This window comes from Epinephelus moara, chromosome 6 (genome assembly GCF_006386435.1).
Source record: "Epinephelus moara isolate mb chromosome 6, YSFRI_EMoa_1.0, whole genome shotgun sequence".
In the NCBI taxonomy this organism is placed as follows: Eukaryota; Metazoa; Chordata; class Actinopteri; order Perciformes; family Serranidae; genus Epinephelus; species Epinephelus moara.
The window spans coordinates 9,421,510-9,434,139 of NC_065511.1; the positions used below are offsets into that span (position 1 = coordinate 9,421,510).

A 12,630-nucleotide genomic window follows, 5' to 3' on the forward strand; every position below is an offset into this window, starting at 1 on the left:
GGTCAAAAATAATTCTTCTTTTTATATATTATGGTGTTTATTCTTACTTCCACCATGTACAATTTTAAACCTCCATGAACGCTGGGTGATAACATTTCCTCTGTAGGCACTGATAGTTAAGGTCCTTCAGAAAAATGTATCAGCTGACACTGACATCCATGACCCCATAAACAAAACATGCTTTTTTTGCACAGATTATAAACGTAAAGCACTAGAATACAAAACTAAATATTGGAAATGTTTTATTCACAGTCTGACATGTACAGTAGACTATTTAAATGGTTATCAAAATAGCTTTATTTGCCATATAATGCAAAATTCACAAAATCTTCATATCGTCCAAAACCTTTTCTAATTTATGCATAGGAAAAAGAAACAAAACATTAGAAAACAGAGACATAAAGGAAGATCTTTATTAGAAATGATTGGCAGTTGTGTGGTTCATGCCCATAACCCGCCCATGTCCCTTCTTATTTGAGCTAAATCACCCCAAAATCACTGTCCGTCAGCCTCTGGTAAGGGCAGCAGTGCTCTAGAGGAGTGTCTGTGGGGAAGAGCCTGTTGCTGAGGCTGAACGGGCTCAGCATCACAGTGCTCTATGAGAGAGGAAGGAGGCAGCAGGTGACCATACCTGGTCCCCTCTCTGGGAGGATCCAGAGGCGGAAAGAAATACCTGAAGCAACAAATAAATTGATGGAGACGAAGACAACAAATACATGGACGGGGAGAGGACGATGACAATGGAACACAGAGGGGACACACATCAAAGGAAGTAGGAAAGGAGGCATTAAAAGGAGAACGGATGCATTTACGCTCTAGAAACAAAAAGAGAGGACAATGGCAGACAGAGCAGTGACAGAGGTTTAATTTTTAAAAGTGTAATGTTATTAAAGGAGGTGAACCCACTGATAAACATCAAGTTGGAATCAAGACAAAGTGGAAGCTGTGAAGAACTGAACCATGCAGGTTTCATCACAACACAGAGCCCTTCACCAGTCACACCGAAGTATTCAGCTGGGACATGACTCACTCACACATATCAAATGCATGAACACAAGGGCAAATGGTAGCTTGTGCAGAGGAGACATTAGTAATATGCAGGATGCTGGTATATCTTTGGAGAGGTCAGCTGCCGCAGGGGAGGGGCAATGGGAGCTCTCTTGCCAATCCTGCATGCAACAAGCAGTACAATACCACATTACTTCAACAACCCCAGTTCTCACTCACGTTTGTCGAACAGCAATTTTAAATCACAAGAAAAAAACTTGTATGCAAGGTCATTTTACAAAATCAAATTTGGTTTTGTAAAATGACTTTGGTTACAAAACACAGACTGTCATACAGTACACAGATGTTGTGTTACTAAGGTTAGAGGTGAATCGAGAGTTATGTCAAAAACTACAAACATGATTAATACTGAAGTCTTTTTAAGTTAGAGGTTAATAAAGGGACAGTTCCCCCCAAAAACAAATATACACACATTTCCTCTTACTTTTAGTGCTATTCATTAATTTAGACTGTTTTGGTGTTAGTTGCAGAGTACTAGAGATAGAGGCCTTCAGTCGAATGTAATGGACTGAGATGGCAATCGTGTCATGTAGGACCTATTTTCTTGCATTTTTTTATGGCTTTGAGCACCACAAGCTGAGTGCCATCTAGTTCCATTATATTGGAGAGAAGGCAGACATCTCTGTGGCCGATATCTCCGACTGATAAATAGCACTACAGGTAAGAAGAAAAATATGTAGATTTGATTTTCGGGTGAACTGTGTCTTCAAGTTGAACATAAATACAGCCACATACCAACTCTTGTAAAACCAGTGTTAGCTCAAAACACTGTTTGTCCACTGGCATTTTTAACCTGTTTCACATAACATCAAATGGTAATAGATGTTCATTTATAATCCAAATTTTAAAGCAGTAATATTAGCTTAACTGTGACCTAATAGTAAATGACAAAACATGGTGTAATTGTAGCAGATGTAGAGAACAGTCAAAAAGTCTGCAAACGGTTAGCCACTGAAAGCTATTCGTCACACCAGACCAAGTAAGGCTGGAGCAACAAAAGCTGAGTGCACTGAATTGAGAGAGGGTGAGTTTTACTGCTTATGAATTCAACATTTCATATGTGAAAGACATCTCTTCTTTCAAAAGTTACACAGTCTGAATTTAAAGCCATAAATGTCAGTGGCTGTATTCATACCCATAATGCATGTATTTATACTATTTTCTGATGTTATTACAGCTGGTTAAAGAGGTTCATTCAAGCTGTCCTTCCGCTCAGCAAAGAGGTTGGCAGTACTTGCTCAAGGATACATTCAAATTACAAAGTGAAATATTCCGTAATATAAAAAATAAAAAAAAAAAATGACTGAGCTTTAATTTAACTGCTCATCTCAAAATGGGAATAGTCACAAAGATGCTGGATGTTGAGATGTAGCTGAGTAAAGCTAATCAAATCTCTTTAATACTTAGAAAAAAATGTTACCCAACAACACAATGGTCCTGCAGTATATCCCAAAATAATAATTTGAAATAATCGTCACATATCAAATTTAAATAAACAGTTTTATTTTAGTTTTGAATAGCAAGAATATGTTGAGCCCTAACACTGACAATGCACAGTGGAAACATGACACTACTCTTGCATGCATCCGTACAAGTCAAGAGGAAATCACTTGTAAAAAACAAACAAACATCACAACACATCCCACTCCACAGGCTCCATACTGACAACCTGTATGCTGGAAGCCAAGCTCTTTGCATGAATGCAACATTTGGTCAGTGTGCGCCCAGAAGTTTGTCAGTGAGCAGCTGCAGTCCCAGTCAGTGTGAGGCACAATAAGTTGTCAGTTCTGACTGGCTCGGGTTGGGCTGGGTGAGTGGCGTCGGACGCACCACACCACCTACCTTCCTGCAGACATCCCGTTCAGGGCATTCTGTGACGTCTGAACGGAGGAGCCCACAACGGTGCTCATGGCTGTGGGCTGACCAGATGAGCCAGTGAGTGGGCTGCCGTCTCCTTTTAGGATGCCTGTGCACTTCCAGTTGTCCATGTAGTTAGCTGCAGAGGGATACAGGAGATCAAAGCAGTGCTGCTTGTAACATAACATGATCAACATTTGACGCAAAGTCCCTAATTTCCTACGCACCTACGCAAAGTAGAAAGTGGATGGAAGAATTTGACCACAGCAGACCTTTCCACTATAAAAGGTTACCTATTTAATTTCATTCTATCCTCAACTTTGTATTTATCACCCCCGCACGCAGCAGTTAAAAATAATATTCTAGCAGGTGTGTAGCAAAAGCTCTTAAATCCCACTGTGAACTACCTGCCCAGCACCAAAAAGCAGACAAAGCTAGAAACTAGCTGGTGATCAAAGTGAAACATCCAGCTGCTATAAAGCCAGATCATTTTCCTAGCTGTTGGTGGAGACAAGAGGAATGTTAAAAGGAGAGTAAATATCAGACTTACATTCATTAGCTAGACACACACAACTCCAAATAAAAGCTAATGTTGATTTGTGTCTGCTTGGTGTGTAAATAGGCAAGTGTTTGCTAACACATTTGCCATATAAACTTGAACAACAGCAAGGTGTGTCTCTGTTGTGTTAATAGCTTGTTTCCCTTGTCACCAAATAGTCAAGGGAAATCAATTATTGAAAATCTCATAATGCAATTTATTACCAGTTGACTTGTATGCACATGTACATAGCAAAAGTAGTCTTTTTTGCTTATGTAATGCTTCCTCCAAAGGCTGTTAAGCAGGAGAAGAGATTCTATAGTTTTTCTTATGCTAATATGTACTATTCAGGAGGACATACAAATCCAGAATAAAGCTAAAATGGTGCGCTGGGTGCAGCTACACCCACAAAGTATCTGTTACAACATGAATAAGCTGCAAACCTGTCTCAATATGCTTCTAAAACACAAAAAAAGTTTGCAGATCAACTCGACAATAACAGAAAAATGTGTCAATATGCTTTGGAAATACTTCTAGTGAGCAATTGAAATGTGACAGAAAAGTGATGAAGCCATGACACAACCACAATTTGGGGTAACAGCCATCATAGCTTCCCAGTTCTCTACACTCTCATGTCACAAACTACATGAAATGACTGTATCTATGAGGAAGGGGGAGATCAATCCTTTGACACAAGCTACTCATTTACTATCAAATCCTTTTAAAACACTGTATCGATAACAGTTATATAAATACAAAATATGGGTTGCTGCATAACTTCCAAACATTTTTAGTACTGTGTAATGTTTGTGCCACAACAGCCCAGACATGTTTAGCTGGCCTGTGCCATACAACTGTGGAAAACTATGTCATATCAGGACCTAGCGCACAGTTGCAAACTTTGGAACTTAGCATGGTGTGATGCTTTTAACAAAAAGTATCAGTATCATATTGAAATAAAAATGTTTGGTATGACCCATCCCCAGTAAAAATATCTGTTGTTGGGGGGCAATGACAACCTCTGAAGTGCATACATTTGCTTTGAGTCATTTGATATAAATTGTATTTCCATCAAAATGAGGTATGAAGTGTATGGAAAGGAAAATCAAAGCAGCAAAACTACATCAGTTGACTGAAACATTGCTGCTGCACATCACTACACAGATGCACTGAGTGGCTGTAGCACCACCAACAGTCAGTCAAAAGAGGGTTTCTGGAACTGGCATCAATCAATCTAACCTCTGTGAAAGTTCGTGAGCTCTGTTTATGAAATTAGACCGCCTTTTCTGTCATTCTTAAATTGACTGATGCCAACAACACATCAGCCAAAGTCACTAAATACCTGTCACTGTTTACTCAAAGTAGCATTTTAAACATTACACAAAAACAGCTTTCAGCAAAGCCATCACTAAGAATGAAGGAAGAAAGAGAAGCCGTCAGCAACAGAAGCTAACAATAACCTCCCACCTTTCCAGAGGCGCACACAGCCATCATCCCCAGAAGAGGCCAGCAGGGTGCTAGTGATGTTCCAGCTCACACGCCACACCTGGGAGTTATGGTTGTCAAACTGAGCCACAATCTGCACCTCCAACTTGGTGGGTCCTGTAGAGGTGCTCTCCTTCCTGTCAGATGGATCCAAGTAACAGAAATTTTATTTACACAGTAGTAGGTTCTCATTTCCCATTAAAAATTGGCAAATGTACAGGTATATGAATTCATTTAAATGTGAAATGCAGGATTTCAGTGACTACACTAAACTCTGTGTACTGAGTCGTGCATATAACAACTATGACAAACTGTAACACTGTAAAAAGAGTTACCTCATAGGAACAAGCTTGAAGATTCTGACATCTTTCGTAGCAATGGCCAGCACGTGGAATGATCTCCCCAGGTTTGGAGCAAATGCGATGTCATGGACTGCATCAGTGACGGTCATCAACGTCTCTGCTTTAGCATATTTCCTTTATAACATTGGTGCAAACAAAATTTTAACAATATTAAAAACTACTTGGAATTCTGTTTTGTTTATATTGGCATGTTTTTATTAGAAAAGTGACACACACAACATTTCAGTAATACCCACCTTGTGTTTTCATTATACTCATAGATCTGAACTTTCCCACCATATGTGACGTTACTGTCGTCGCTTCCCACTGCAAACATTGGCGGGTGGGCACGAGAGCTGGGTGGGAGGGAGAAAAAACACAAGATCACACCGACAGATCCTCAAACCAAAGTTGAGCGGCAGCAAACCTTGCACTTACAAAAAGGTCAGTTACAGAATGTCTTGAATTTGACACTAGTCTGCCAGAATGTTTGAAACAACCCAGAGTACTGAATGTTACCTATTTGACCAACTGTATCATTTTTTTGATTCAGTCACTCCTGACAGTGTGACAGTGAGCCAGAATGCTCGATACCAGCCACCTAGAACTGAAGGAGCTAAATGGAATTCAGTCATTAGTACTTGTTTAATTTACACCTGTGCTTATTGTCTTCTATGAAAAAGGCCTGTTGTTGAGTATCAGAAGAAGTGAATGAGACTGTGTGGAGTCATTTTCAGTGGCATGCAGGTTGGGAAGATAATTGTTTTGAGGAAGGGAAATGATTACTCAGTTACAGTCCTATGAGAACTGTAAAAATGTACATATCATTGACTTATCCTGTAAATGATCTTTAAGCTTTGCTTTTTTTTTTTTAAACTTTCTTATGTCTCTTCCTTATTTCCCCTCTTTATGAGTTGTGTGGTGTTTAAGTTTGTATGTATATTTTGTTAAACTGAGGAAAAAGTAATAGAAACTCTCAATAGCTACAAATAAAACAAAAAACAAACAAAAAAAAAAACTAAAATCACTTCATTTATCATTTCAGGTCCTGTATGATATTCCTATAGGGACATGTGTGGTTGGGTTTAGTGAAATTACTCTTATTAAAATATTTTACATTGTACCATGCAGTCTAATCTCAAACATCACTCTAATAACCTACTGTATTATCATAAAGGAAAACCTCTTTATATACAGATGTGTTTCTGTTATTTAGTGTCCCCTTGCTGACATAAATTGGGTGAACTAAATAATAGAAACAACCATCAACATTACGCAATAAATTTTGACAGCACCACAAACTGCACCCTCCAAAATGACCATGCAGTTGAATCATTATATCTCTACAACAGTTATAACATAATGTTTATAAACGTGGGATTTATTGCAGGAGCGTCTATTAGACTGCATTAGTTTTAGCTAAGTGTACCTAATAAACTGGAAACAGAGTGTCTTTTCTTTTGTACCTACTCAAAAATTAAATTTATTATATTTTTCTGTACTATAAGCCAAAGTATCTGTAGAAAGAAAATGAAAGGGATTGTACGTCCTATCTAGATGACAATGTGTTATAGTTACAACTGGACAAAGAATGAACTTGTGTTTTCACTAACTAAAGGTAGGTAATAATTAGAAAATAATCTGTTTTGTTTTATTTTAATGAATTCAACACAAACAGAAGTGCTTAAATCGTTAAAGAGTGCTGAAAAATTAAAAAGGGACACACTCAATTAGGGAAAAAATAAAACAGAATCTGAAACAGATATCCTACCTTGAGGGGTTCCAAGAGATGCAGCTGCAGCTAAGTTTGCAAGAGATCTCGTGCTGAAGGGACCACTGACTCAGGTTCATCACATCAGGAGCCTCATAGATCCTCACCACTCCATCCGCAGAGCAGGTGGTCAACATTAGACCCATGTGTTTAGGTGCAAACTTCACATCAGTCACTGACGTTCTACTGTCCACGAGTGTGGTTCTCTTTATCTAAAACAGAACACCACAAAATAACAGGGTCAGATCTTGTATAAAACAGAAGACTGTAGCAAAGTGACTTTCTGCAGTACAGGAGCTCCTGAACTGGAGAGGTGCAGAGTCTATGATTAAGAAATAAATGAGTGCAATGTCTGATCTGCTAGTTTGGAAGGATGCTAGAATTGTACTAACCCAGTGGCTCAATCCTCTCTGCTTGTCATTGGACTCCCCTACAATCTCTTCCCAGACGGCTGCTGTCCTGTCGAAGGAGCAGGAGGCCAGAACCTGACCGAATTCTGGATGAGCCCAGGTCACTCTCCAAACTGATCCACTGTGTGTCTGCACAAGAGAAACGAGCATCTGGCAAATTAATAAGCCCCAATACTAGTTTAAGCTAGATTTTGGGCTGTTTCCACATCAATGACAGTATGAGTCCACAAGAGACACAGAATACGACATAAATAGTAGAGTCAACCATACAGATGTGTTGTTTTGCCAGCATGCTGGCTGATAATTAATATTTTACTAGAGAAGCTTTTAGCGGTTAAAACTAATCAAGCAGCAGGTGGCTCACCTTCCAGCTGGCTGTGCAGTGCCACTCTCCATTCTCACTTTTGTCCCAAACCTGAGACAAAAAGACACGTTAAATATGCAGAAATATTGCTGATATGAAAGCTGCTATGTACACTTATGTAGCTGGTAGCATAGCTTTTTACTTCAAGGGCCCGAATCGGTTTACAACTGAAAGTTAATGTTAAATTACACCTTCTAAATCTCAGAAGTACTCTACTCTCTACAAACTGTGCTACACAGTTTACCTGCAGCTAACGTTACCCTAGCTTGTATGCTACAGGGACTGTGGCTAGCAAAGTAGCTAAATTCATTAAGGTAAAGCTGATTTCGATAGTCAGACTTAGCAGCATATTTAAGAAATGACCTAACGTTACGACGGGCTACTACTGGTGGAAAAACGAGAGTCAATAAATCAAGTAAAGGGAGCTAAGGGTGTTGATAATGTTGGTGATGTTAACAGCTAGCTGTGACAGCTAACGCTAACATTAGCAAACTGGTGAATACTTCATGTTAGCTTCCGTTACCTTTACACTTTGGTCACTGGAACATGTTGCCATTCTCCGGCCGTGGAAATCGTAAGACACATCGTGTATTAGATCTTTATGGTCTGCTGCGATACTGCGCGCTACAAACATGATTTCACCCAGGTTACACCTGCAACACTAGCTTGACTGGTTGCCCAGCAGGCCTGTCATGTGTCTACTTCTGTGTGTGTATGTTTGGCGGTTCCTCGTAGTGTGCGTAGTGTGCGTGCACCTGAGTTCACCACGGAGGGGCGCATTCACACCAATTTTAGGTCAGTCATGTTTTAGGGTACTTTATAATAACGTGTATGTTAAAACTAGTTATGTCGAACTAAAGGCAACATAATGTGATTTTTAAAACGTATACAAAAACCCACGACGTTTCCTGACATAAACAAAATCGCAAACTACAGTAAGTGACATCTTGTTACGTGTTTGCTCAAATGCCCTCCTCCTGTCACCGGGGTTGCCAGGTTTGGTAAAATATTGACTTTAACACTAAAATAGAACACTTTAAAACAAGAGAAGTGTGAACAAAAACTTTTGCAAAACGTTTATTTTATATTGTATGCTATTTTAGTTATTATTCTAATCTTTCCTTTTCTACAATGTGAAACAATAAATAAATATTAAAAATAATTTTGGTCAGGTTAAACTAGCCTAAAAATTAAAATACAATTTATTGCAAGGGTCAGTGTTGATATATGTCGATATGTAAAATAAAACATCCACACAGCAGTATGTAACTCGAATTTTTTTAAATAATAATAATTTTTTGGTAGGTTGACAAAAACACGGAACTGGCAACCCGACGTGCATGCAGTATTGTGCAGGAGCAGTAGACTCCCCGCAGGGATCCCCAGGGTTACACACACTGCTGTTTAGATGGCTGACAGAAAGGAGTAACTTAGTGAACGGTGTTGCAAACACTCTGTGATCATCCAGCAAGTGTCTCGGGGCACTAATTACGACACAATGGAGCAAGAATTTGAAGACATTGATTCGTCCGGGAGATGGCAAAACCTTTACAATGTAAGTCGGGACACTGGGCCTCTCGTGTTTCTATGACGATCGCTTGCTAACTTACTTGGCAAGCTAATTTGATAGCTAGCCCGTTAGACACCTTTCCCCGTATTTGGTTTACTTTTAGTCCTCTGTGTGAGTCATGTAATTGTGTTCACTTATAGACCTTATCACATTGTGTAGAGGTTATATAAAGTGCTATGCCCTTAGTGAAGACGAATGAGAAACTAGCATTTCGCGCTAGTAGTGGCTGACTTCCGTAGCTAGAGAGCTGGCAGCTAGAAAACGTGCAGCGGCAGAGTCTTCATAGTTGGGCTCAGTTAGCTAATGCTGGATGACGCTAGCAGACGTCAGCTGCAGTTTCTGAGAACTCATCAGGACTTCCAGAGAAAAGCGCATGTGTTTCACCACCAGCTGGCTCAGAGAGACCAGCATTTACTTTATAATAAATCTGTTCCGGTTTAACTGTAGCTATGAGCCGTAATATGTAGGTACAAACCGGAGGATAACATGTAATTGGAGATGTTTTGGAGCTAATAGCTAGCTTGTTTGGAAGTTACAGAGAAACTGTCAAACTTAAACTACTAGTGTTACATCATAAACAATCAGTTTGTTGATGGAAGAAGATTATGAGTCTTGTCATAGTAGATAGATTTAGCTGGATAAATTGTCCCTGGCTTGTGAAGGGAAAATATGTCTTGTAGTTGATAGAGAAATCATTTTAGAACTTTTATCCCCTTTGTTTTCCTGAAAACTAAAGAAATGAAAGCTTCACAACTATTCAGAGTGTAAATATTATATCCTAGAAGTGGAATTGTTAAAAGTCTAAACTATTCTTGTTCCTGTAAAAGTTTAGTTGGCTTTTATGTTGCTTTTAACAGCAAAATAGTTTATGTTTAACCATCACTTCCGAAGAAAGAGATGAGAAACATATACTCCAATTGTGGCTTGAAGATGATATTTGTCTGCACCTCACACACACACACACCATGAAAAACATATGTAGTAAAAAAAAAATTCGCTCAACTGAGTCATTTAACAGACAATCAGAACAAAGCACTGCAGCACATGTCGGTTATAGATGGCAGTTCCAGCGAATCTAGTGCAAAACACAGACCCTTTATCAGTATGTGTGGTATTTGCATGAATGTTGTCAGTATTACTTGGAGCCGCTTTAGTCAGGCAGGAGGTGTATGTCATACATATCCACCAGTTTGTCTCACACTGTGTCTCCCATTGCTGTTAAATCTTAGTCAACATAATGTGATGCTTCTAACATCCTATTTGTCTTTTTGTCTCCAACAGGAAATCCGCAACCAAGCCAGTGAATATCCCTACAAAGTGGCAAAACTTCCAGTGAATCGGAACTTGAACCGCTACAGAGATGTGAGCCCATGTGAGTCCTATGACAAATAAGATTGTTGATGAACATTTGAATTATTGCCAATTGCATCTTTGTGATTTGTAATTGCTCTGTCTCTCGTTTGGTTTCAGATGATCACAGTCGGGTAAAACTTGAAAACTCTGAAAATGACTACATCAATGCAAGTCTAGTCATGGTGGAAGAAGCCCAAAGAGCTTACATTCTTTCTCAGGTACAGCAGAGCACAAGCAGTGTCAGTGTCTGCACCAGGATACAGGATTTCACTCTGATGTTTTGGAGCTTTTGATAATGTCAGGATCCTTTCTTCTATGTACATTTCTTTCTTTTTGCTTCCACAGGGGCCTTTGAGGAATACCTGTGGTCATTTCTGGCTGATGATTTGGGAGCAGTGTTCCAAAGCTGTTATAATGCTCAACAGAGTCATTGAAAAGGGATCTGTGAGTAGTGTACACCACAACACTTGCTGATCACTTATTTCCATGCTGTCTGTTTTAAGGTGTCATATCTTGATAGTATTAGCTGCCACACACAGAGCACTTTGTATACATTGTCTATATTAGTTTGGCTTTATCTGTCATTCTTTCATCCACTTAGACAGAATTTTTCTGTATTTAAATGTTATATGAATTTGCTGACAAAGTTACATTTTATACTTACATTAATGTTTTTGTTTACGTGGTAAAAAAAATAATTTTGTTGTTAGGCAACCTACTAAAAGGTCCTGATAGGCTGGAAATGTATGAGCTTCTAGTTTCACTCAGATTAATGCGTTCAAGGGCAAACTGTATCACACATTTTTTTTAGAAAAAATAACACCTGAACTTGCTTATTCTGGTCATATTTTGCTCCTCTATAAAGATTTTACAACAAGAGCACTACATCATTGAACTTAACCTCAGTAACTTTTTTCACAAGATTCTTTTAAGCCCCAAATGATCACTTCAGACATGTTAGAAAGGCTCTGCATTGGGTAAGGATTTGTGTCCAATATAGTTTTTCCACACAAAAATGGAACCTCCCAAATGGGAAGCAACAATCCAAGTAGACAGTAAACATGGAGGGGACTCTGGGGAGGCACAAGAACATAAACAAGTCTTGGTTCTCAAGGAGGATAAACTGGTGGAGTTGTGGAGTGAACAAGAGTCTGTTTAATTCAGCATGTACCTAATCCACCAACCAGCATTTACTTTAGTGAGAAATCTTAATTTTTGAAATGGGTCGCCTCTCATTCCCATGCTCTCCTCCCACTAAAATAAAATACCTAACCAACAGAGGTTGTTGCAAATTGAGAGGACAAAATCCAAAATGTGAAGTATGTAGGCAAATACAGTTTATCTTTATGGATTATAATGATGCTGAATTGACAATTGACCCCGCAAGATCCCAAGTCTTTCCAAAATTATACAGTGTGTGACTAAAAACTCACATTGTCTTTAGATGTGAGAGGGTGTCAGACTTAAGTCTTTTAAGCGTTTTTCAGAGTCCTCTAGTGTATGGTAAGCATTAGTTGCATATTCCAAAACTAGTTGAGACGTTACAAAATCCTCCTCATACATTCAAGTGTTAATCCCTTCAGCAGATAAATGGGAAAGTAAACACAGCATTCTATAAAAGAAAGCTCAAACATCAGGTGAAAGATATTTAACACATTTTTAAGTGGAACTTGCCCCAAGACTTTTATACAGTCAGGTCCATAATTATTTGGACAATGATACAGTTGTCGTCATTTTGGCTCTGTACACCACCACAATGGGTTTTAAATGAAACAATGAATACCTGCTTAAAGTGCAGACTCTCAGCTTTCATTTAAGGCTTTTTTCAAAAATGTAGTATGAACCGTGTAGGAATGTCAACCATTTCTTCACA

The 12,630-nt window shown here is 38.9% G+C and overlaps 2 protein-coding genes across 3 annotated transcripts in view; one reads left to right on the plus strand and one right to left on the minus strand.

Moving 5' to 3' along the window:
• Positions 1-225: 225 nt before the first annotated feature.
• On the minus strand, positions 226-8,582 carry seh1l (SEH1-like (S. cerevisiae)). 2 transcript variants are annotated; one of them, XM_050047723.1, is made up of 9 exons: positions 8,358-8,582; positions 7,835-7,885; positions 7,453-7,599; positions 7,061-7,272; positions 5,547-5,645; positions 5,284-5,424; positions 4,931-5,085; positions 2,911-3,064; positions 226-673 (listed from the first exon to the last, which is right to left on the minus strand). In XM_050047723.1, the coding sequence occupies exons 1-9, from the start codon at positions 8,466-8,468 to the stop codon at positions 496-498; spliced, it is 1,248 nt and encodes a 415-aa protein (XP_049903680.1). In that variant the 5' UTR covers positions 8,469-8,582; the 3' UTR covers positions 226-495. The 2 variants fall into 2 exon arrangements, with proteins under 2 accessions (XP_049903680.1, XP_049903679.1); XM_050047722.1 differs by having other exon boundaries at positions 226-1,169.
• Positions 8,583-9,177: 595 nt separating this feature from the next.
• ptpn2a (protein tyrosine phosphatase non-receptor type 2a) overlaps positions 9,178-12,630 on the plus strand; it is an 11,646-nt gene continuing 8,193 nt past the window's right edge. The window contains exons 1-4 of the mRNA XM_050047721.1: positions 9,178-9,389; positions 10,686-10,776; positions 10,875-10,975; positions 11,103-11,201. Coding sequence (XP_049903678.1) covers positions 9,333-9,389; positions 10,686-10,776; positions 10,875-10,975; positions 11,103-11,201 — 348 coding nt within the window. The 5' untranslated portion in view covers positions 9,178-9,332. The remainder of the gene's footprint in view (positions 9,390-10,685; positions 10,777-10,874; positions 10,976-11,102; positions 11,202-12,630) is intronic.

Excerpts from the sequence above, each read along its gene's own strand:
- seh1l (XM_050047723.1), bottom strand. The coding sequence starts at position 8,468 with ATGTTTGTAGCGCGCAGTATCGCAGCAGACCATAAAGATCTAATACAC. Across the intron at positions 7,273-7,452 it reads AGAGAGGATTGAGCCACTGG|ATAAAGAGAACCACACTCGT; the intron begins GTTAGTACAATT and ends GTTCTGTTTTAG. Across the intron at positions 5,646-7,060 it reads ATCTCTTGGAACCCCTCAAG|CTCTCGTGCCCACCCGCCAA; the intron begins GTAGGATATCTG and ends CCTCCCACCCAG.